This window comes from Xenopus laevis, chromosome 9_10L (genome assembly GCF_017654675.1).
Source record: "Xenopus laevis strain J_2021 chromosome 9_10L, Xenopus_laevis_v10.1, whole genome shotgun sequence".
Taxonomy (NCBI): Eukaryota; Metazoa; Chordata; class Amphibia; order Anura; family Pipidae; genus Xenopus; species Xenopus laevis.
Genome location: NC_054387.1, coordinates 122,300,369 through 122,325,958, shown reverse-complemented (window position 1 = coordinate 122,325,958; position 25,590 = coordinate 122,300,369). Strand labels below are relative to the sequence as shown.

The window sequence follows — 25,590 nt, the reverse complement described above, 5'->3', positions numbered from 1 at the left end:
TTTTTATAGAAAATAGTTTATTCGTGGTTTCAAAAACCTTTAAAAACCACTAAAATTTGAAAGCTGATGAAAGGGCCTCTAAGTTTGGGGGACGGAGGACTAAATATAAATGATGGTAAAAGAAACAAAAAAACTTTCAATTGCGTCCAAGACTACATTTTGTAGTCCTCCCTCTGATTCCTCCATTACATTTCTATCTCTCAAATAAAGCACATTGGGAATCTTGCTGAGCTCTGTGAGAGAAAGGGACACACAGGGCTCTATGGAGAAGTTGTAGTCAAGACAACCACGCAGCTTTAGCTTTGCCAACGCTGTTCCTGAGTAGGCGGGATCATTCATACCTACAGACCAATAAGCAATCGACTATGAAAAGCCAATCACAGCATCATTGTTCTGCAGCCAATCAGGCGTGCTCTGACAATCTCCTAACCAGGAAGTGCTGTGCTGGCTTCACGTGGGTACTGGATGCTGATAATGTCCTGTTCTGTGAGGGACCTTTGCTCTGCCTAATGCCCCTGTTCCTGTGCTTGTCCCTTTGTCTGGACTTTGTTTGAGTCAGTCTGGCACGTTCTGCAACTTCTGTACCTTTGGATTGCTGTGGGGGGCTGAGCAATTTGGATTATTCTCAGGTAAGTGATAGTAAGTGTTAGAGTCCTTATATAATGTATTCCTTACAACTTCTAGGGTGATAAGGTTATTACTGGTACACCCCATTATTATGAGTTGAAAAGGGAGCTGGAAAACGAAATATTATGGCAAAATCTGCCTCTGGGCAGTAATAACCCAATCCCTGAGTGGATTTTTCAGGCAGGTGCAGATAGCAATAAGGAAGGAAAAATGTAGATTTGCTTGTTGATAAATGAACCCAGAGTGTCAACCTGGAACCCCAAGTGTTTCAGACACTTTCAGCATACATTGCACCTTGATTTTATGTTGAGGGATTTTGGGAGGTGTAGTCCTACCATATCTCAGGACCCAAGGTTAAAGGAGACATTTTGTGTAAAAAATAAGAATCTACCGTTGCATTATACTCATTTAGATATAGAAGAATTGTGCTTAAAAAAGTAGTGTTTCAGACTGATTTATTGAATATTTCTGCAAGAACCCTAATAATCCCTCCCTTCTTTTCCACTTCCTGCTCCCTGAATTCCCAGGCTGTGCAGGGGAGCACTCAGCTCACTGTACTGTGGGACAGGAACCAATCAGCAGCTAGCAGGACCTGATAGGGAACTGAAGCCTGTCTGTGCTTGTGTGACTGCAGGGCTGTGATTGGCTATCCCTCTCCTACTGTGCTTCTGGCAGGGACAGTTAGGACACGCCCACCCCTCATTTGAAACACAGACAGGGACCAGAGAACATCTATAGGGAGCTCCAATAAAGGGGCTATTTGTAAAGATAATATTAATTTTTAGCACCATGTAAAAAACTGGCTACAAAGTTAGGGTTTTTTCATTTATCCTATATGTCTCCCTTAAGAAAGCAGTGTGTATTTGTGGGTCTCATCAAGATCTGTCTTCCAGTTTTGAGTCCCACCCCCTTTCCCATCTTCTCCCCATTTCTTGTTCAGTCTCTGGCTCAGCACTTTATTCTCTCTACTAGTGATATGCGAGCCGACCAGATACCAGCGAGACCCACGGGTTTACCCGCAAGTCGGGTGGGTTCGGGTCGATCTTGCAGTGCTCCTCGCGGGTGGCGGGCGGGTGTGGGTGCCATCTTCAAATGCCGGCATCCGACTTCCAACTTCAGGTTTTATAGTGTTGCGTCTGCTCGCCCCGCCCCTTTTGTGACGTCATTGTGACTGGCGGGTATAAGCAGGGCAGGTTAGGGTCGGGTGCGGGTCAGGGAAACCCTGACCCGCACATCACTACTCTCTACCTGTCTGCTTAGAAATACAAAATGATTGCTGCAATAGAAAATGGCCATAGATTGAAAAGCAACACCCAGCAAAGTCACTAGCTGACAGGGGAGATCCCAAATCCAATTCCCCTTATTAAATAGCCTCTTTTCATGCACCCTTTTGAGACATGAACTGGGTCTTGTCCATCCCTCCTCTAGCCAAGACCCTTACCCACAATGCCATGCATGTTCTGTAATTAAAGGAGAATTAAAGCCTAACTAAAGAAGTAGGTAGAAATGTTGTACATGATGTTTTGTGCTTCTGTACCAGCCCAAGGCAACCACAGCCCTTTAGCAGTAAAGATCTGTGTCTCCAAAGATGCCCCAGTAGCTCCCCATCTTCCGTTCTGCTGATTCACTACACATGCTCTTTGCTGCTGTCACTTACTGAACTTAGGGACCCACTCACAATATACAGTACACATAGAATAGAAATGTCACAATATAAGGCTGATTAGTAATTAATACATATAATTACTACATGGCAGCACAGAAACCAGTGCAATTAGCATCAGACTTTAATAATCTGCCCTGTAGCATCAGCTTATATTACAGACCATCCTCATTTTCTGCTGGATAATTAGTGACGAGTCCTAAGCTTAGCTTCTCAACAGCTGCTCAGAGCCCACTGAGCATGTGAGTGTCACAGACACTTTCCAAGATGGTGACCCCCTGTGACAAGTTTGAAGTCCTGGATCATTGCTGCTATTGACAAGCTGAAACTTTAGTCTGGTGCAATAAGTTCGGTATATAAAATATGGCATTTTAGCCATATTAATTTTTGGGATTTAGTTCTCCTTTTAGAAGCCTGTTAAGAAGCCTGAAGGTATTATGGGAAATCTCTTCAATAGTCTGGAGGAGCCGTGCAGAGATAGAATAGACACACACTGCTTTCAGAAGCAATGACATTTACATATTACTCATATAAATATGTGTTATACATATGTAAATAATGTAATGTACATATAAAACTGTGGAAAGGCTGTAATGATTGTAAATTTGGGAAGTTGTGTTTTCATTCATTATACAAAACTTTGGGTACAGTTCCCCTATAAAGTGCTGCTTTATTGCTTGTAGCTAAAAGTTGTGATATGGAGATCTTTTCATTTTAGGTGAATCTGACCATCATGGCAGACGTGCTGCAGTACGTGGTGCTGACGGACTTCCATTTTCTTGTTGCTTTGCTCTGTATAGTCTTCAATCCTTTGTTCTGGAATGTGGTGAGTACACAGCCACTTGCAGGGCTCTGGTATAGGCTGGCACAGCCATTTATTGTAAGGAAATGATTGTACTCAGTGTCCCAAAATGTAAAATCTGGAGGCGTAAAATCTACAGGCGTAATATTCTACAGTATTATCATTTATCTCATACAGAATGTTTGTTATATGTTGTAAATCCGTACAATGGCATAACGATAGCCAGGGTCTGAATGATGCACAGTTTTCATATATGTGTATGTGGTGAAACAGATCTTCTTGCCCAAGCTAATATAATATAGAGGCTAAGCCATTCACATAATTGCTGATATATATCTACAAATGAATTCTAACTGGATTCTTAAAACCTATTTTTCGACCTTTGAATTGAAAGAAGAGAAACAGGTCTAACTTTTAACACTTCTTGTTTATTGTTCATGTGAAATTTTTGAACATTATTTATATGGAATTGTATATATATATATATTTTAGGGATGCACCGAATCCACAATTTTTGGATTCGGCCGAATCCTTCGCGAAAGATTCAGCCGAATACCGAACCGAATCCTAATTTGCATATATAAATTAGGGGTTGGAAGGGGAAAACATTTTTTACTTCCTTGTTTTGTGACATAAAGTCACGTGATTTCCCTCCCTGCCCCTAATTTGCATTTGCAATTTGGATTCGGTTCAGCCGGGCAGAAGGATTCGGCCGAATCCTGCTGAAAAAGGCCGAATCCCGAACCGAATCCTGGATTCGGTGCATCCCTAATATATTTACATGTTTGTCAATCAGTCAAGTCAGTTCATTTTATTGCAAAAATTCAATAAAAAAAAAAAAAAAGTGCATCAACCAATGAGCAGCAAGCTTTTACTGGTTTAGTATAGTTCCAATACAGAAAACCAACATTCGATTGGCTGGTACTAGAACCGAGGATAAACTTCCCCTCCCTTACTTTTCCCCATCCAATGACTTCCCAGATGTTGTTCTGCAGTGTTTCTGAGAACAGGGGCTGCCATAGGATTTATTATGGTCTCACTAAAATGAAATCTAATGACGAAGAGACATGATGTCTGAATGAAGCAATGAGCACGTGTGCATGTTGTACTTATACTTAGGGCGTACTTTGCCAGTGACGTATGTTCTTTGCCCACAGTGTGAAAAGTTCAATCTCTTAAAGTTATCTGAGAAATGTCCTCATGCCTCGTAATACGGCAAATATCAGTCCAGACTCGTACACTGTATTAAATGAAGACTAGGGAGGCTCCTGTCTGACCTTCATTGCCTGTGCCAAGTAGGCAAAACCACAACAATACTCTTATTTGTGATGGGAGCGTGTCGCAGCGTGTTAACTGTTTCCCTCAGGGCAAAATGGATAAAAAAAAGTTCTTATGGTGGATACTTAACCTTTTTCTTACAAACTGAACAGAGCTGCTTTGTGTATTGTATTTATTTAATAGAACAAAAGAAAATAAAAGAAAGCAAAACATTTCTGATCTCTAAAATTATAAATATTTAAAAAGAAAAAAAAAGAAAATTGCTCACCTAAAGAAATATATAAACAATTAAAAAAAGCTAAGTATTTCTATTCACTAAAATTTAAATGATAAAAAATCACAAAAATGTGCAGAACTGTACAAAAAAAACACACTTTATGATTTTATAATACAGTGAAACCTCAATTTGACATCCCCTGATTTTAAGTTTTCCCTCGTTTTATATTGTTGTTTTGTGGCCCCACCTATATATTATGCATAATACATTTTCCTGGATTTTACACCATTTTTTTCTGGTCTCCTGAAATTGGGGTTCTAGTGTACAATAGTAGCTGGTGTTTTAAGGTATGGTTACTGCAGTGAATGCTGGAATTAACTGTTGATTTGCAGTTGGTCATCTTTTTAAATTTGTGGTATTTTTTTAATGCAGTTTTTTATGATTACACGTACTGTAGTCTTTAGATTTCGCACAGTATACATTATACTATAATACTGAGAGTTTGTTTGTCTGGCTTTAGTTCTTCTTTAAAGGGTTTGCTCATCTTTAAATTTGCAATTGGTTTTCATTTTTTATTATTTGTGGTCTTTGAGTTATTTAGCATTTTATTCAGCAGCTCTCCAGTTTGCAATTTCAGCAATCTGAAATTAAAGTCTAAATTCCCCTAACAACCATGCATTGATTTGAATAAGAGACTGGAATATGAATAGGAGAGGGACTGAATAGAAAGAGGAGTAATAAAAAGTAGCAGTAGCAATAGCAATACATCTGTAGCCTTACAGAGGATTTGTTTTTACATGTGGTCAGTGACCCCCATTTGAAAGCTGGAAAGAGTCAGAAGACTGTAAATAATTAAAAAAAAATAAAATAAATAGCGAAGACCAGTTGAAAAGTTGCTAACAATTGACCATTCTATAACATACATAAAGGTGAACCACCATTTTAAAGTGCCATAATGAGGAAGCAGATCCACATCTTGGGGTTTACAGGGCATTACAGAGACAGCACGGTGATTATTGCTAAAGCTCTGCAGAAATTCATATTTTGGAATGGGCAGGATAAGGTTCAAAATCAGAGAAAGGCTAATCGGGAAATGCTGGGCAACTCATGGCAGCACATTACCAATAGATACAACTTTACTTTATTATTTTAAAGCATCCCGTAGAAGAAACTATTCAAAGCTTAAAGCTTTATGATCACATAAGCTAAGAAGCTTCAATATGGGTCTGGGTACACACACTGGGAGATCAATATGAGACTCAGAGATTGTTACACTTTGAGCCCTGAGTCAAGGTGTTTATATATATATATATATATATATATATATATATATATATATATATATATATATATATATATATGTTTTTTTCACATCCACAGACTTTCAACTCTTCCTGTTACCTAATACATTACCACTAACACATTATGCACACCCAGCTATGACGTCACAAGGTAATTTTGGCGCCACTGGGGCCTTAACAGGGGATGTTGTTTGTGATGACAGCTTGAGTTGATAGCCGAAACGTTACACACACACACACACACACACACAACCCAATGGAGTGCAGAGGACTCTTGTATTTGTCTATATGTATTTTTGACTGAATAGAAAGAGGAGTAATAAAAAGTAGCAGTAGCAATACATCTGTAGCCTTACAGAGGATTTGTTTTTACATGTGGTCAGTGACCCCCATTTGAAAGCTGGAAAGAGTCACCATCCATTGTTTGTTCACATTTTGCGTAGGGCAGATAAAAATATCAGCGATTAGCATCAACCCATGGCCCAGTAAACTTGCACTGTTGTGTAACCAATAACGAAATTCTTAGGTAAATGTTGCTCGTGATCGGGATCCTGTTAGCAGCTCCTCGCATGAGCCTGGCACCTTGTTTGGAGAGGTCTTCTAGCATCACTTGTCTCTTACAGTTCTCATACAACGTGTATATATTTGCTTAGGACTAAGGGCTTTATCCAATCTCTTTCATTGGTTCCACCAGTTATAATATATATATATATATATATATATATATATATATATATATATATATATATATATATATATATATATATTTGCAGAAAGAAGCGACACTCACAGTTTGTTTTTCAGTGCAGATAAGTTGTGCTTTATTCCACTCAACGTTTCGATCCCTCACAGGGATCTTCGTCAGGAGATTACAAACAAACAGCCGGACACACACACACACACACACACACACACACACACACACAACGGAGTGCAGAGGACTCTTGTATTTGTCTATATGTATTTTGTGGTCACAACCTCATTGCATCCCCGCCTAATGGTTTTAAAAATTAGTGGTGAGCACAACTTTCCCTTGTTTGTTATATAATATGTCAAAAAGTACCTGCACTCTGACCACTTCAATCTCTTAATGGGTGCTTGGTCAAAAGAGTATTGTACAACAGTCGAAGATGGACCAGCACTCCAATTTAATCAAACAATAGTATTCCAGGAATCTCAGAGTGGCTGCATGCTTAAAAACGAATACAATTTTATAATTAAGGAACGTAGGACACCTAGCTCTCTGCTCTGTGTGGGCAAGTGTTCTCTCCGATCCAGCAGCTGTGTTATAATTCCTCGCACCAAGCTTGAAAAAAGTACTGCGCTTGTTTGAAATAAAACTTTATGTTTCAGAATTCCTATAATTTTTAAAAGCCATATCAGGTACTAAATAACCTCCTTAGTTATTTAGTGTTGGCGTACAGTTTGATTTTGGACTTTTCGCTTTTGTGTTTTGTCAGAGCCAAAAATATCCACACTAGCCACCCACAGGAGAGTTAAATTGGGCATTCTGTACCCTTTTTCCCTTCATGAACTTTATTTTTTTGTCCGGTATCGTGTTCTTCTCCGCTTCTGCCCTTTCACGCAATATCAGCCATGCGACTACTCTCCCCATCCCTGTATTCGTGGGAAATTTTCCAGAGGTTACAGAGGAGATGGAACACTATCCTGCAAGCTGAAGTCGAGAGTCCGGTTGTGGGCAATGAAATGGACACGTACATCTAGTGATTGTGGATTTGGTGCGTGTATAGGCTGGGAGATTGGGTTTCTCCTGCCTCTTGTGTTTTGTTATTAGCACCGTGCTTTAGCAGCCTCTGCAGGTACAGACTGTACCACCTCTATGTAACATTGGCCTGCTCTGGGTAAAACGTCTGTTAACTCCTTTGTCTATGGCCACCCAACCCCTTCTGTTCAATATGTTCTTTTCCAAGGACTCGGAACATAGGATTACTGCAAAGAGTATGGAAAAATTATATTAAAAATCTAAGGGCACTGTTTTAAACCTTATAATTATTGTTTTTCAGACCATTACTCTGGCAGATCACAAGCTGAGGCTGTAAAAAGAGAATATCTCTTATATACTGATTGATATCCCCTATATAACACCCACTGTTTTCCATGCATGTGATGGATTTTGCAGACAAGGTATAAAGGAGAATTTGGGCACTCCCAAGTGAGTCAGTTTGCAAACCTTGGGCTAGGGCTGGTATACAATTTCCATGACGATCTTACCGCCTCATAGTGATTTCTCCTTGGGCATCTCCATTCTAGGGTGCAGGGAATATGTGGGGAATGGATCAAACATGGAGGCCCGGTACCCTAAAGAATGTAACCTGGGACAGTGAGTGATTTTCATGGAGGATGCACACTAGCAAATGCAAACATATAGTATTGCCACCCCCAGTGTTTTAACCTTTAGTTCTTTAAGTAAAAAGAATTTTGTTATTTTGGATCAATTGTTTTGGTGCTTTAAATCAGGAACAAACCATCTTTCCACTACCCTTCCTAGCTTTCCAAGAAAAACCTGTAGGTGGCAGTTAGAATTCCTCAACGTCCGAAGGGCTGCTGATTGTCTGGATGTTTTTGTATCATTAGCCCAAATCTGTCTCTGCGTGCCCTCATGATTCAAACACACTACTCTCCCCCTATGTGGAGAACAGAATGTTCTATAGCATGCAGGGTAGAACGCTAGCAGAACTCGTGTTAGTCAATAAAAAAAAACCCTCTGGGAATGGGTTTTATGAACTCATTCTATAGCAGCATGTCAGAGAGCCGAGATCTCAACGTTCTGTGCAAGCTTTCCAAAATACAATATCTTATATCTCTCTCTGGTACATTTGCACAACAGGCATAGGGCTGAGAGAAATCTCATCCCTTCAACCTTCAATGTATAATTTGTTTCAAGTGTATTAAAGGCTAGTGTATAAATCTGTGGTTAATCCTCTGCAACTGCTTATGCTCAATTGCCTTGGCTAGAGTTTCTCGTGTTGCAGGAAAAACCTACTTCTAGGGCACCAGGGGCACAGGGACACAATGGAGAACCCATGGAGAACATCATGTCAAGGTTCCACCTACTGTTAGTGAGCTGTTAGACATATACCGGCCTTCCCCATTAGAGGTTTAGATATTTGTAGTGAGTATTTTTGGAAATGAAATATTATTTACAGTCATATGAAAAAGTTTGGGAACCTCTCTTAATTCTTTGGCGTTTTGTTTATCATTGGCTAAACTTTCAAAGTAGCAACTTCCTTTTAATAAATAACAAGCCTTAAGTTTATTGGATTAACAGATAATATGCATCATAACAAAATTAGACAGGTGCATACATTTAGGCACCCCAACAGAGATATTACATCATTACTTAGTTGAGCCTTTTGCAGATATAACAGCCTCTAGACGCCTCCTATAAACTTTGATGAGTGTCTGGATTCTGGATGGTGATATTTTTGACTATTCGTCCATACAAAATCTCTCCGGTTCAGTTAAATTTGATGGCTGCCGAGCATGGACAGCCTACTTGAAATCATCCCATAGATTTTCCATGATATTTAAGTCGGAGGACTGTGACGGCCATTCCAGAATATTGTACTTCTCCCTCTGCATAACTGACTTTGTAGATTTCAAAGTGTGTTTAGGGTCATTGTCTTGTTGGAATATCCAACCCTTGCATAACTTCAACTTTGTGACTGATGATTGAACATTATCCTGAAGAATTTGTTGATATTGGGTTGAATTCATCCGACCCTCAACTTTAACAAGGGCCCCAGTACCTGAACTAGCCACACAGCCGCACAGCATGATGGGACCTCCACCAAATGTGACAGTAGGTAGCAGGTGTTTTTTCTTGGAATGCGGTGTTCTTCTTCCGCCATGCAAATCACTTTTTGTTATGACCAAATAACAAAGCACTTTGTTCCAAAATGACTGTGGCTTTTACAAGCGACTCTGTTTGTGGTGTTAGTGCAGAAAGGGCTTCTTTCTCATCACCCTGCCATACAGATGTTCTTTGTGCAAAATGCACTGAATTGTAGAACGATGTACAGATATACCACCTGCAGCAAGATGGTCTTGCAGGTCTTTGGAGGTGATCTTTATGTTGTCTGTAACCATTCTCACAATCCTCCGCATATGCTGCTCTTGTATTTTTCTTGGCCTGCCAGACCTGGGTTTTACAGCAATTGTGGCTGTGGTCTTCCATTTCCTAATTACATTCCATACAGTTGAAACTGACAGTTTAAACTTCTGAGATAGCTTTTTGTAGTCTTCCCCTAATCCATAATACTGAACAATCTTTGTTTTCAGATCTTTTTCAGATCTTCAGAGGAGAGTCAAACAGAACCACAACTTGCAATTGGCCACCTTAAATAACTTTTCTCATGATTGGAGACACTTGCCTATGAAGTTTAAGGCTTAACAAACTAATCCAACCAATTTGGTGTTGTCAGTAATCAGTATTGAGCAGTTACATGCATTCAAATTAGCAAAATTACAAGGATACCCACATTTTTGCACAGCCAGTTTTTCACATTTGATTTAATTTCATACAACTGAATACTGCTTCATTAATATCTTTGTCCAGAAAACTCCCCAGTACTCATATGTTCCTGGGAAATGAAAGACATACCACTGTTATCTTTTTTGTTGAAAGTGGAGTAAATTATTATGCAGGCTGAGAGGGGTTCCTAAACTTTTTCATATGACTGTAAATACCCAAGTAGCAAGAGGGGAAAGACAAAGACCCCTGACAACAAATAACAATACAGTGAGTTGTCCCTTATGTGCCTAAACCGTAACCGTGGATGATATTATCCTTTGTTATTGAGTGTAAAAAAGATTCAACCTGCAGAGCAAGGCACCGTCCAGACCTTCCAAGCATTCACAAGTTATAGATAATGTCACTCTGGAGAACCATTATTTCTTCAATCAGTCATCTTTTTATTAAAAAATGCACAACATGTTTCAGATCAAAGATCCAAGCACCTGAGGAAGGATCTTTGATCCGAAACATGTTGTGCATTTTCTAATAAAAAGATGACTGATAATGGTTCTCCAGAGTGACATTATCTGTTACCCATTGGACCCACAACGGCTTTATCCACAACCCTATGAACAGGAAGTGATGTTGCTACAAAGTGGAAGTGCCCTTGGGGCGGGACAGGAAAAATGTTTAAAACAATGTGTAAAGAAGTAAAACTTGCCATAGATAAGACCTGCAACCCAACCCCATGACCTGCCAACCTGCAACTATAACAGTATCTGAAAGTCCTACTGCAACCTGCAGGTTACCAGCTTTTTTGCAGGTAACCCCCCGGTAACCGACTCGCTGCAGGACTCTACCGCAAATGTTGTAAGACTCCCTAAGATTTCAAGTTTTTCTTATTTTGCCAACTTTTTTGGAATACTACTTGGAATAAACCTGGAAAAGGTAGCAAAATGTTCATGTAGGGCTCTGTGATGCAGAAAGATGAAAACGGTTGGCCTAGAACCATTTTGGTGTCCCTGCAGTCCAGTCCAACAGTTTCTTGTTTGCCAACTTTTTTGGAATACTACTGGGAATGAACCTGGTGTCCCTACAGTCCAGTCCAACAGTGTTTTCATCATCGCTTATAGCAGTGGCAGTCAACATGCCTCAAATTCCTTAATGGATCCCTTGCCAGTGACATGAAGTGGCAGCAATTGTGTTTTGTTTTTCGGGCAGGGTGACTTATACCTCAAGCAAATGGAAATAATTCCGTGCCAGTTCGGGGCTTAATGATCGCTGGAGCATGTAACAGGGGTCAAAATGCTGCTTGCATCACCATTATAAAGGCAAATGTTATATATTTACTAAAAATGTGCTCATCTCAGATTTGCAAAACTCCCATGGCATTGTATGTCCATTTGTACAGCCATAACAGTTTCCATTTAAGAGCTTTAACAGAAAGGCAAACAATCCAGGCTCTTCGCTCCCTCACTAATGCACATCAATTCCAGCCACTCTCGGCTTTCATTACTCCTGTTTTATAAATTGCCAAGAAGATTGGTCCATTTGTGGTCCGGGAACTGCTATTAATTAGGGGCTTATGGGTATGAAGCATTGCGGGCTCGTGTGAAGCTAAAAAGAGCCCCAGACTCGCAAATGCATTTGTTTGTATTTTCCAGCCCGTTGTTCATATAAACACTAACCTCTGTGAACTCCTGACACACTATCATTCCCCCACCCCGTTGGGCACTTTTGCTCTCAAATCGATCTGTTTTGTTACTGTTCAAAAAAAATTGTTCAGAGTCCGATTTAGTTCCCCTTTAAAGAGGCCCGGTGACCCCAGTAACCAGAATGCACATCACTGAACACAACATTACTATTAAATAGTAATTATTATATTGTTTATTAGATATCTTTTAACCTTGTTCTTTCTTGATCCGATTGGAGCTGGGGGGACATTACAAACATTTTGTATAACTATGTCTGCCCTCCTGGTGTTAAATCAAACATAGAGGGAACAGTTTGTATATTACAGATCATACTGTACATTCACAGATACTCTGTACAGCTCAGCCCACGTACACTGAGATAGAGATCCAGCAATAACCCACTGCAACTTGTTATCAAGGGGCCACAGGCATAAATATTTGGGAAAAAGGAAACTGAACATTCGGGGAGCCCCTTACTTTTGAATTCTAATAAATTGTTATTAATAAAAGGCACCAGTGCAATAGACGGACAAATTTCCCTTTGGAGGAGGCAGGTGCAATGTGGGCAAAAAATGCATGTATTTTGCTATTTGCTACTCACTCCCCCATCGTAAAAGAGCCCTACAAAGTTTACACCACTCCTAAAGCAGAGTCCAACTGGGTAGTCAGCACCTGACTCAATAATACAACCTACACTTTTACCTGTCTGCAACCACTCTAGTCCACAACCTGATCTGTCCACATTAAAACAATGGAAGTGATGTTATGTAGGTCAAAATTTAATTCATGTACCTGGAATGACATCATCTCTTGTGGGGGTGGAGGCAAATGAGGCTGGGAAGCTGCTATGAGACCCCCAACATCCACAATTCCTACCTGCAACCTGCTGGTTCTTAACTTGCTACAGGACTCCGACCAATAGAGTTCAGGCAGATGTTTCTTATCTAGTAAATGCAACCTGCTGATTTGTTGCTATGGGTTACAGGACCTCAAGACTTACATGCAGCTGTTGTCCTACAAATTTCCCTACAGTTGTGCCTAAAATCCCATTCAATAAAAGTACAAAATGTGCTCCTTGCACTTCTGTTTTGCACTTGCACGCTGTGCAGAAGGTCTTATTGCACTGACAGGCGTCTGTCTCTGTACAAGACATTATTATTATTATTATTATTATAATAGAGGGTGGTATGCTCAGCACCTACTGTCAGTTCAGCTCTGTGCCCTCTCTGTTTGTACAAAGGAATTAACAGTGACACCCGCTAACAGTACGACATCGTAGTACGAGAAGTGTGTGATCCACCACGGACAATTTGTTCTTTCAAGTGGCATAAAATAATCACTTCTGATGTAATAATCCAGCGTGACACAATGTCTGAGGTTAATGTGTTTTCTATTTACCAGTGGGCAGTGCTGCTGTAGTACTAGTACTGATGTCCCCTGTAGCATTTGTTATTATAATAAATAATTAGAATACTCATTGTCCTTCCTCTCCTCTCCAGTCTGTAATGGGTGCTGCTGCCAGGCACATGCACTTCACCAACCATTCTTCTTCTGCCGCCAATGTTCCCTCTAATTCTTCTATGTGCACTAAAAAATGTATTTTGTGGGCACATTTTGAACTTGTTTGCACAGTTTTTAAAAACTGTGCATTCATGTCAGAATTAATACAAGATGTGTTTTCACACAAAATTCTATGTGCTCACAACTTAGAGGGCACATTGTCTGCCTGCCGCTTCCTACGTCTCCTTAATTGGAAGTCGAATGTAGGGAGGAAGTCGAATGTAGGGGGCAAACCTGTGCAAGGGGAAAAAAAAGCAGAAGAGGAGTATGGGAAAGACTATTTGGGAGCATTAAAAAAGGTGACATGGGGAATAATATCTCAGGAATAGAAGGGATTGGAGGAAAGTTGAGAGCCCTAAAAGGAAGGGATATGATTCAGAATAAGAGAGAAATAAAAGAGACAAAAATTTAAATTAGTAAAGAGAAGCCCAAGACAGGTGAGGAGTAAAAGAAGGGAGCATACATAATGAGAGAAAATTTAAGGGGCAGACAGAAGGAAGGCATGCAAGGGAAGGGGGAAGAAAAGGTAATGAAGAGAAGAAATTGCAGATCATGTAAGAAAACAGAAGGTTGAGAGAATAGGAGAGGAATCAGGCAGCTTAAATGGTGAATGAAATAGAAATGTCAGAAAAAACAGACAATAGATGAAAAAGGCAAGGGCAACAGAGAAAGAGCAGAAGAAATAGGGAAGAGGAAACACACCCTATGGTCCACCCCAATCCCACCCACTTGACATGATGGCTCTGCCCCAGAGGGCCATCACTGGTATTCCTGCAAAGCAAAGGTGGCAGCCATAGTGGGTTAGGGGAGCCAAACTTAAACGAATTGTTCAGTATAAAAATAAAAACTGGGTAAACAGATAACTGTTGAAAATAAAAAATGTTTCTAATATAGTTAGTTAGCCAAAAATGTAATGTATAAAGGCTGGAGTGACTGGATGTCTAACATAATTGCCAGAACACTACTTCCTGCTTTTCAGCTCTCTTGATTTCCACTGATTGGTTACCAGGCAGTAACCAATCAGTGACTTGAGCGGGGCCACATGGGTCATATCTGTTGCTTTTGAATCTGAGCTGAATGCTGAGGATCAATTGCAAATTTACTGAATAGTTATGTCCCATGTGGCTCACTCCAGCCTTTATACATTACACTTTAGGCTTACTGACTATATTAAAAACATTTTATTTTTACACTGAACTGTTTCTTTAAGGGCTTTAAGTATAGGTGTCTAAATACATATATACAAAAAAAACACCAAGACAAATCAAACTTTAAAATCGCAAAGCCTTTATTAAGAAATAACTTACCAAAACAATGCTTCTCCTCTTCAGAAAAGGCGTCAGGGCGACGATCCATCGTGCGGCGCTCGATTTCTCCTCCCTGGCTATCTCCAATAATGAAGGCAGGGAGGCAAAATCGAGCGCCGCACAATCGAGATCGCGTTTTCTGAGGAGGAGTGCAAGCGGAGTTTCAGTAAGTTATTTCTTAATAAAGACTTCGCGATTTTAAAGTTTAATTTGTCTTGGTATTTTTTTTTCAATGTATACTAACTAATTTTTTTTAAAAAAATTTGATGTTACTGGTCCTTTAAAGGGAATCTTTCTACATTGGTTAGGACTTGTTCTGAAGATACTTTTTGCCCATTCTGTAGCTATGGTATTTTTTTTTTGTTTGTATTTGAAAATGAAACTAAAGCCACATTCTACTTCCTCATTCCAAAGAGCAAAGTCAAACAAACCAGCAGCCCAATGGAGAAACTTCTCTATATAATGAGTAGCTCTTTTTCTAAAAAAAGAATAACAGGCTATGGGTGGGGGAAGGGAGGGGTTTATTTATGCAGAGGCTTCTCATTGGCTGCTGGTTCGTTTGACTTTGCTCTTTTGCATCAGGAAGTACAAAGTGCTTTGAGTTTCATATTCAAACAAAAAACATAGATTACAAAAAACCTAGATGTTTCATAATTAAAAGAGCAGACAAAAATATGTTTGAACAGGGCCTGTTTATTGCACCAGTGTTGAAAAGGGGGGTACTATCTCTTTAAACGCCCAGTAAAACTTGTGAGATGGGTGATGCCATTAATAGCCGTATAGGAGGAGACTATTCAGACGGCCCCAGGACTGCAAGTGGTACTGGCCTCACAGTATGTCTAACACTACTTTGGCGTTCTGCTGTGATGGATTGCTGTACTTTTTATTGATACTGACACGTTTTAAAAAGTCATTGATATTTTGTCCCCAGGACCTGATCTTATATCATAGGGGAAATCAGGCAGCAATCCAACTGTCAGCTCTCCTCCTTGAGTGTGACCTTCTTTTTTTTTGTGGCTCTTCTGTCAAATATGTGCCCCAGGAAACTGGTTCCTGAGTATTAAATACTAATTCTTTTTTTTTTTTTAATAAGTATTAGTATTAGCCGGAAGTGCACACTCTCATAACTTATTCTGCTCAGGCTTCATGCTCCTTACGTTTTTACGATTTGAATACATTATGATGCGGTATTATTGTTGCTGAGAGGCTCCACAGTTCTTTTCTATCACCGCCTAATGATTTATCATGTGCGTTAAATGGTTTCAGTTTTAGATTTGTAGGTGATAGATCTCACCTTCTGTTCCTTCTGACACATGGATCTGAGTCATAAAGCTGCACGTTTTTATTCGGGAAGTATTCATTCTCAGCCGGATCAGGTAACCCAGCATGAGCCGGGGGTTCAGGTACATCAGGCAAGGATGCAGGAGCCATCATAACTTTTACTGAGAGGAGTGTGAGGGTTTTTGCTTCATAAGCTGATCTGTTTGATGTCTCTTCATAGTGAGAAGGGCTACTAACCTTTTTTGGGAAAGGATCGGGAAGCAAGTCTGTCAACGTCACAGGTCTGTCCCAACACCCCTGAAAAGGGCACCACTGTTATCCCATCCCCTCTGATGACATGTTTGGGTTTGGCTTGGGTATAATATTGCTGCCCGGGTAGTATGTGGATAGAGTCGTCAAATGTTAGGAATGTTGTGGGTCAATGAATAAGTGATTCAGGCATCACAAGAGCCCATTTTAAATTCACTGTTTTGAATAGTGGTTGTCTGACATTTTTTGGTTGCAGCTCACCTTAAAGGTAATTGTTGGTCAGTGCCTATTGTAATTCCCAACATTTTGGTTGAAGGTAATTGTTGGTCAGGACCTCCTTTAGCTCATAACATTTCGGTTGAAGCTCCTCTTGAAGGCAATTGTTAGTCAGGTCCTATTTTAGCTCATAACATATTGGTTGAAGCCTCCCTTAAAGGTAATTGTTGGTCAGGGCCTCCTTTAGCTCATAACATTTTGGTTTAAGCTCGTCTTGAAGGCAATTGTTAGTCAGGTCCTATTTTAGCTCATAACATATTGGTTGAAGCCTCCCTTAAAGGTAATTGTTGGTCAGGGCCTCCTTTAGCTCATAACATTTCGCTGAAGCTCCTCTTGAAGGCAATTGTTAGTCATGTCCTATTTTAGCTCATAACATTTTGGTTGAAGCCTCCCTTGAAGGTAATTGTTGGCCAGGGCCTCCTTTAGCTCATAACATTTTGGTGGAAGCTCCTCTTGAAGGCAATTGTTAGTCAGGTCCTATTTTAGCTCATAACATTTTGGTTGAAGCCTCCCTTGAAGGTAATTGTTGGCCAGGGCCTCCTTTAGCTCATAACATTTCGCTGAAGCTCCTCTTGAAGGCAATTGTTAGTGAAGTCTTATTTTAGCTCATAACATTTTGGTTGAAGCTTTCATTATTTTGGTTGAAGCTTTCATTGAAGGTAATGGTTGGTCAGGGTGTCCTTTAGCTCATAACATTTTGGGTGACTCATTTTGAAGTGTTCACCCCAAATCCCACCTTAACTGATCTTCAAGCTTGGCTTTTAGTAATATCCAGGAGCGCAAGTAGGCATCCCCCAAATCTCACCTAAAATGGTCTTCAGACTGAGTTCTCCTGTCATTGCTTTTTTCCTCTTCATGGGGGGATTCAATGCTAAAGTTTGTAAACCACAGGTTAAGAGCCATTCAGGATGTTGAACCCTTCATAGAAGATCACTTGCAGCAGTAATAAGAACATGTTGGCACAGAAAAAATATATGTAGGAGAGGCACTTTGCCAGGCTGTGGCTCAAGTACAGTATGAAAAATATATATAGGAGAGTCACTTTGCCAGGCTAGTAAATAAATGCATAAGCTATCTGTATCAATGTGAGACGTTTCATGCTTACTTAGTCACTTAGTCACACTACATGCTTATTGCTAACAGCTGGTCATGAGCAAAAAAAACTAGGGTTCAAAAAAGGATTATAAAAACAACGGCCGCTTTTGTTTTAATTTAATTTTTTCTAAATCTACCTCCATTCTGTTGGACCCCTTCCCGACTGTATCCAATGTTGCCCTTGTATCCAAGCGAAAAGTTGTCTGAGGCTTTCAGTGTGTGTTGGGTCAGGACACAAGTGTTATTCTATGTGGATAGCACCATGTTATCCGCTTTCAAGTGCTCCATCTGACAGTTAAAGGGTTAGGAACATTCATAGATATTGGGTTATTATATTAGATAATCATAATATTACAGATTCAGATTTATGGACGCGTGCGCTAATTGCCCAGGTACATTCAATGCTGCAGGGTCTGTCCTGGGATTAATAGAAAGCTATTTTTTGCATCAGCATCGGTACACAAACCTTAGGAGACATGATACTGTTTGATATACGGCGAATAGGAGAAGAGACTGTTCTGTCACTTGCTGAGCACATTTGGACTTTTCTATCCTAGAAATTTCCATGCGTTTGCACACCATGTTCATTGCTACAACTGTCCGTTATTTCCCGATGATATTATGCCTGGAATCAGATAGGCATGGATTATAAGACCTTCCATTGAAAGTCAATTTTCATGACGCTTTCGTTTAAATGGGCACATACCATCGTTAAAATTAAAGAGGACATAAGTGTTTTCTCAGCCTACTTATTTTTGCTCCATTGATTTGAATTCAACCAGACTGTGTGCTGTCACACACAGGCTGAAGTCAACCCAAATACTGGCTTCAGCTCAGCTGTGTGTGACCACATAAAGTCTGATCAGATTCAGATCAATGGAGCAGGGTCAGGGATCTGCTTCTCAGTCTGCAAAAATATGGCAACTGACAACAGACTATGGGCAAACAGACTGAAGGCTCCGGCTGTTGTCTGACTGGGTTAGTTTTTCAGGCTGAGAGAAGCAGATCTGCTTGGTGCCCATTGATTTGAATCTGATCAGCCTGTGTGCGGTCACACACAACGCAGCTGAAGCTGAGGGAGAGTCTTGCGCGGGTCCATTTTTTGGAACCCGTACCCGACCCGCACCGCAACCTGTAATCCGCAACCCGCATTCTTACTTGCTTGGACTCGCTACCCGACCTGACCCGCAAGTACCTTATCCACAACCCGGACCCGCAGAAGTGCTGTCATTGTAAACCGGAAGTGACATCATCAGAAGTAGGCATGGTCAGAAAAAAAGGAGTAAAAATCTATATTGAGAAGACCCGCGGCCCGACCCGCAGAACCGACGACCCGCGTCTATACCCGCACCCCGAACTTCTACCCCCAACCCTCAGGGTACCGCAGGTTTTTGCGGGTAACCCGCGGGTACCCGACCCATTGCTGAGGTAAGTCCGGAGTTGCCTTCTTTTGCATATTGGACTGATTTCAACTTCAGCTCCGTTGTGTGTGAACGCACAAGGCTAATCAGATTCAAATCAGTGGAGCAGGGGGCACTGAGTAGGTCTGCTTCTCTCAGACTGCAAAAACAGGCAGTCTGACCACAACTGTAGCCACATCTCATCTGCCATCGTAATTTATAGGAAAATCCTGCAGAGAGAACAGATTGAAATGAGCTCATTACCCACCTGTACAAATTAATTAGCTGTTTATGTTCTCGTTGTGTATGGCGGTGTTGTCTCCATCATTAATCAGTTGCAGTTCATTACTTCCCTCCTGATACTTGTGTAGGGAGGTGTTTAGCCATTACTTGAGCCGAGTATCTGCAGTGCAAGGAAGCCTCATATATTCTACCCTTATTTATGCTTTATTTATAGTACGCCACCATATTCCGCAGCTCCATTTTCCAAAAAGCTCCAAATTACAGAATGGCCTTCTCCCATAGACTCCATTTGATCCAAATAATCCATTATTTCATTTTTCTCTGCAACAATATAACGGTACCTTTTACATTATCCAAACTAAGATATAATTAACCCTTATTGGAAGCAAAACAAGCCTATTGGGTTTATTTAATGTTTACATAATTGTCTAATCCCGTTATCCGGAAAGCTCCGCATTACGGAAAGGTTGTCTCCCATAGACTCCATTTTTTCCAATTAATTGAAATTTTTAAAGATGATGTCCTTTTTCTTTGCAGCAATACAACTGTACCTTTTACATGATCCAAACTAAGAAATAATGAATCTTTATTGGAAGCAAACCCAGCCCATTTGGGTTTATTTAATGTTTACATGATTTTCTAGTACAGGTATGGGATCTGTTATCCCGAAAGCTGTCTCCCATAGACTCCATTTTATCCAAAAAATATTTCCCTTTTCTCTGTAATAATAAAACATTAACTTGTACTTGATCCAAACTAAGATATAGTTAATCATTATTTTTATTATTATTATTAAAACCAGCCTTTTGGGGTTATTTAATGTTTACATGATTTTCTAGTAAACTTAAGGTATGAAGAGCCAAATTATGGAAAGATTCATTATCTGGAAAACTCCAGGTCCCGAACATTCTGCATAATAGGTCCCATACCTGTAGGCTTAAAGGAACAGTAACACCAAAAAATTAAAGTGTACTACAGAGCTTATCTGCTAAGCATTTTCTCCTTTGAATGGCTGCCCCCATGGCTACACAGCAGCTTGTTTATATAAACTCTAGTAGTACTTATCTGTTATCTACTGTGTATCCTGCGCTTGGCAGCTTGTTTATATAAACTATAGTAGTACTTATCTGTTATCTACTGTGTATCCTGTGCTTGAATGGCTGCCCCCATGGCTACACAGCAGCTTGTTTATATAAACTATAGTAGTACTTATCTGTTATCTACTGTGTATCCTGTGCTTGAATGGCTGCCCCCATGGCTACACAGCAGCTTGTTTATATAAACTATAGTAGTATTTATCTGTTATCTACTGTGTATCCTGTGCTTGAATGGCTGCCCCCATGGCTACACAGCAGCTTGTTTATATAAACTATAGTAGTACTTATCTGTTATCTACTGTGTATCCTGCGCTTGGCAGCTTGTTTATATAAACTATAGTAGTATTTATCTGTTATCTACTGTGTATCCTGTGCTTGAATGGCTGCCCCCATGGCTACACAGCAGCTTGTTTATATAAACTATAGTAGTACTTATCTGTTATCTACTGTTTATCCTGTGCTTGAATGGCTGCCCTCATGACTACACAGCAGTTTATTTATATAAACAATAGTAGTGTTTCTAAAGCAAACACAGCAGTTTTACCAATGCAGGGCAACACTGCATTATATTTGTATATTACTTTCAGTGCTTTAATTTTTTGATGTTACTGTTCCTTTAAGGTATGAAGATTGAAATTATGCAAAGATCCATTATCCAGAAAACCCCATGTCCTGAGCATTCTGCATAACTGGTCCCATACAGGCCGAATCCTGAAGCTAATCCTGGATTCGCTGCATCCCTACTTCAGATGCTTCTCCCCCCTCATGGCCCCAATTATGCTGGAATTATGGAGATAAATTGGCAAATCCAGATCAATGAAAGACAATTCAGTGGAGGCATGACCAGTAGCTGGCTGACAGGAGAACAACCCCTTTAAGAAAAGTGTCTCCTATTGGAAAAATGCATTTGATATATTTGCATGTTTTTATTGGGTAACTATGCGTGGCTTCTTCCCGTTGCCTAGTGGCCCTGACCTGTATGCGATGCAAGCTCTCCGTGTTGCAATGTGTGACATCTGTGTGTTATCTGTGTTCCCTCTAGGTCTCAGGGCCACAGCATGGGTACACAAGCAGCTCTCTTTCTCTGGGCTCATATCTAGTGTTGAGTCACTTTGCTGTTGCTGGAGATCAGGGCCCTTATCTACAGGCGCAGAGCTGTCTTCATGGGCCCGGCAGAGCACATTGTGTGTGTGGGAAAAGCTTGGCTGTGCACTGTTTGTTTATGGAATGGGATTCCAAACAGGAGCCCTGGCACTGGTCCAACGTCAAAGCCTTGCAGCCCTCAGCAGCCATATTGTTGTAAGACTATGACTCTCAGCACCACATGACAGCCAGTAGAAAGCACTCTCAGCAACTAGACTGCCTGCATTATATATCCATTATATTTGCTTGGCAGAAAGGCAATTGTCATGCAGGCTAGGTGCCCACAGCTGCTGGTGTCTGTATTTAGGAGATGTTTTCAATGGTGCTCATATGAAATTTTCTAGCCCACTTCAGTCTAATGCACAATGTAGGTCAACTGGATGGTGCCAGGACACAGGAACTTTACAGGCTTCGTGCATAGAACTGCTCAACCAAGATTCTATTCATCATCTATACACCTTTAGTTGTTGAGTGATATTTCATTGTATTCAAGGAGATCAAAACAACCAACCATAAACAACATGGTGGACCATAATGGGTTCCTCCTTCAGATGAATGACCTCTGCATTAAGACAACCCTAAATTTCAGAATTTACAGGCAGAGGCCTCTTGGTTGCAGAACCCAAGCTCCCCAAGACTGTACTGTGCAAGTGCTGATTAGCAACTGGAGGGGCAGTTGGAGGCCCTGTGTCCCAAATACAGATGTGGTCTGTGGCTGTTTGCTGCCCCTGCATGGGTACCACCTAAGGAAAAGTGTTCACGTCCCTCTACATATGGCAAAAACATTCCCTCTTACTGAGAACAAAGGCAGCTCTGCAATGGCTTTTTTCAACTTCTGAGTTATATCTGATGTCATAATGATGTCATATTTATACATTCCATCATAATTAGTCATAGGTGAAATTGTAGTAAGTGCCGATCTCATATCTGTATCAGATACTCAACTGGAGCGCACGCTAGAGTCCTGCAGCGGGTTGGGTACCTGCGGGTTACCTGCTGGTAGAAGTTCCGGTGCGGGTATAGACACGGCACTGCGGTTCTGCAGGTTTTCGGGTCGGGCCGCGTGTCTTCTCAATAGCGATTTTTCTCCAGATTACAATAACAGCACTTCCTGATTTTTGATGGTCAGTGGGTCGCGGGTCCGGGCTGGTAAGAATGTGGATTGCAGGTTGCGGGTATGGGTCGGGTATGGGTTCCAAAAAATGGACCCGCACAGGACTCAAGCGCACGCCTTGGGAACACATGCTAATTCCCACCGTTCCAGCTAGTCTACAAAAAAAGGGTAACTTCAGAAATTAGCGGGTGAAAACCATGGTGGGAATTAGCATGTGTTCCCAAGGCGTGCGCTTGAGTCCTGTGCGGGTCCATTTTTTGGAACCCATACCCGACCTATACCCACAAACTGCAATCAGCCATTGTTATTACAAACATGCTGTATCTTTTAATACATATTCCTTCTGCAAAGAAATCTGGGAGCCACCCGTGACTGTGTTTGGAAGTGACAAATAGGAAAATCTCCCAAGTGGCCCCCGCCGTTGGTACTGAGGGGCAGTTCAAAGGCGGGAGATGAGCAGTCGCCACTGAGATCATTTGGCATGGGAATGTTATTGACCAAGGGAGTGGGGGGCATGGCGGGGTCTCTGATGTATAATTCACACATTCATTCTGCAATGGCACACAAATCATTCCTGGAAATTTAGCCTCACAACAAGGTGGGAAAAGAAAAGTTCAGTCTTATGAAATATCATTTTTTTGCAATATAGCCTTAAAGGAGAAACAAACCCTTAATAAAAAAAAAAAACCCTACCCCCTACCCTACATAGAACCCCCCCAGCCTAGCTGCCCCCAGGGGCAAATGCCCCTTAATGTTTACTTACCCCTTTCGTGCAGATTCTATCAAGTAGAGTTCACCGGCGTCATCTTCTTCTCTTCAGCTACCTTCGGAATGAGACCAGCGAAGTGGCGTATGCGCAGTTGGATCAATTTTCTATTTTAAATTTTCAACAACTGCGCATGAGCCGAAATACACGAAAATTGCAGTTTTGCCGGTCTCATTCTGAAGATTACCGAAGCGACCGTGAACTCCACTGGACAGAATCTGCACCGAGAGGTAGTAAGTAAAGAGTTAGGGGCATTTGTCTGGGGGAGGGGGGTCTATGTTGGGTAGGGGGTAGGGTTTTTTTTATTAAGGGTTTTTTCTCCTTTAAAGGGGAAGTATACTATCTTTTTCTATGTTTTTTTCACAGACTGCAAGTCTGATACAGATATGAGATGAGATTGTCACTCACTACGATTTCCCCCATGACTTATTATGATGGAATGTAGAAATATGACATCATTAAGACATCAGATATAACTCAGAAGTAGAAAAGAAGTCATTGCAGAGCTGCCTTTTTTCCCCAGAAAGAAGGAATGTTTTTGCCATATGTAGAGGGAGGTGACCACAGAATCTGTACAGAGGGGTAAATAAAGAGTTAGGGGCATTTGCCTGAGTGGGGGGTAGCTAGGCTGGGGGGAGGGTGGTCTATGTAGGGTAGGGGGGTAGGGTTTTTTATTAAGAGTTTGTTTCTCCTTTAAAGGGGAAGTGTACTATCTTATTCTATGTTCATTTCACAGACAGCAAGTCAGCTGCACCTCTATTAGTAAAATTGAGTTTGTACTGTTCTACTCTCTTGTGCCAAGCAGTAGGTCAGCACCCATTTATTGTCAAAGAGAGGTGAACACTACTCATATAGTATATATATATATTCATCTAAAATACTACTCAGATCATAGCCTGCAAATAGAACTTAGGGTCCAAATTCCCCTAGCAACCATGCATTGATTTGAATAAGAGACTGGAATATGAATAGTAGAGGCTTGAATAGAAAATGAGTACCGGTAATAAAAAGTAGCAATAACGATACATTTGTAGTATTAGGATTTTCCTGACCTGCACTCGCCTGCAACCCGACCTCCCACCATCTTCACTCGCCCAAGCCCTACTTCTGGTCTCTTTTTTAGACCCATCCCGACAATTACATCACAAAAGGGGCAGGACGAGAAGCGCGTCTATAAAAACTCAACCCAGAAGGCGGGTTGAGAAGAGGGTCCCACGGTTATCGGGTTGTCCCGCACATCACGTAGCTTTATAGAGCATTTGTTTTTTAGATGGGGTCAGTGACCCCCATTTGAAAGCTGTAAAGAGCTAGAAGAAGGCAAATAATTTAGGGATGCACTGAATCCAGGATTCAGTTTGGAATTTGGCCAGGATTCTGCCTTTTTTCAGCAGGATTCAGATTTGGCTGAATCCTCCTGCCTGGCTGAACCGAATCCGATCACTAATTTGCATATGCTAATAGAAAATAGATAGCAGATAGATATTTGCATATGCAAATTAGGGTTGGGGAGGGAAATCATGTAACTTTTTGTCACAAAACAAGGAAGTAAAAAAATGTTTTTTAACACTTTATCCCTTCCTGACCCTAATTTTCATATGCAAATTAGGACTCGGATTGGGTTTGATATTCAGCAAATCTTTCATGTAGGATTTGGGGATTCGGCCGAACCCCAAATAGTGGATTTGGTGCGTCCCTAAAATAATTTAAAAAAGAAAAAAAATAATTAAAGAAAGGAAAAGACCAATTGAAAAGTTGTTTAAAATTAGCCATTCCATAAAACACTCAATTAAAGCAGAATTATTACAAGAATACCATGTTCTGTACACCATGTTCTATGATAGAAAGTGATTAAGCACATTCATAAATATATACATTACATTTCTGCGCTTTGACAGAATGTAAGACACCTGACATTTCTTGTGCAGCTCTAATTGGCTGAGTGGGTTTCATTGTTGTCCTCGCTATTAAACCTACTTGATGCCCCGCTGTGACTGGCAGCC

The 25,590-nt window shown here is 40.7% G+C and overlaps 1 protein-coding gene across 3 annotated transcripts in view; it reads left to right on the top strand.

Annotated features, from left to right (window-relative positions):
* The first annotated feature begins 388 nt into the window (after nucleotides 1–388).
* The window catches only part of pemt.L (phosphatidylethanolamine N-methyltransferase L homeolog), an 85,351-nt gene continuing 60,149 nt past the window's right edge, over nucleotides 389–25,590 (top strand). Inside the window, exons 1-2 of one of the 3 annotated variants that reach the window (XM_041575672.1) lie at nucleotides 389–629; nucleotides 3,009–3,116. In XM_041575672.1, coding sequence (XP_041431606.1) covers nucleotides 3,024–3,116 — 93 coding nt within the window. In that variant the 5' untranslated portion in view covers nucleotides 389–629; nucleotides 3,009–3,023. 3 annotated transcript variants of the gene reach the window in all.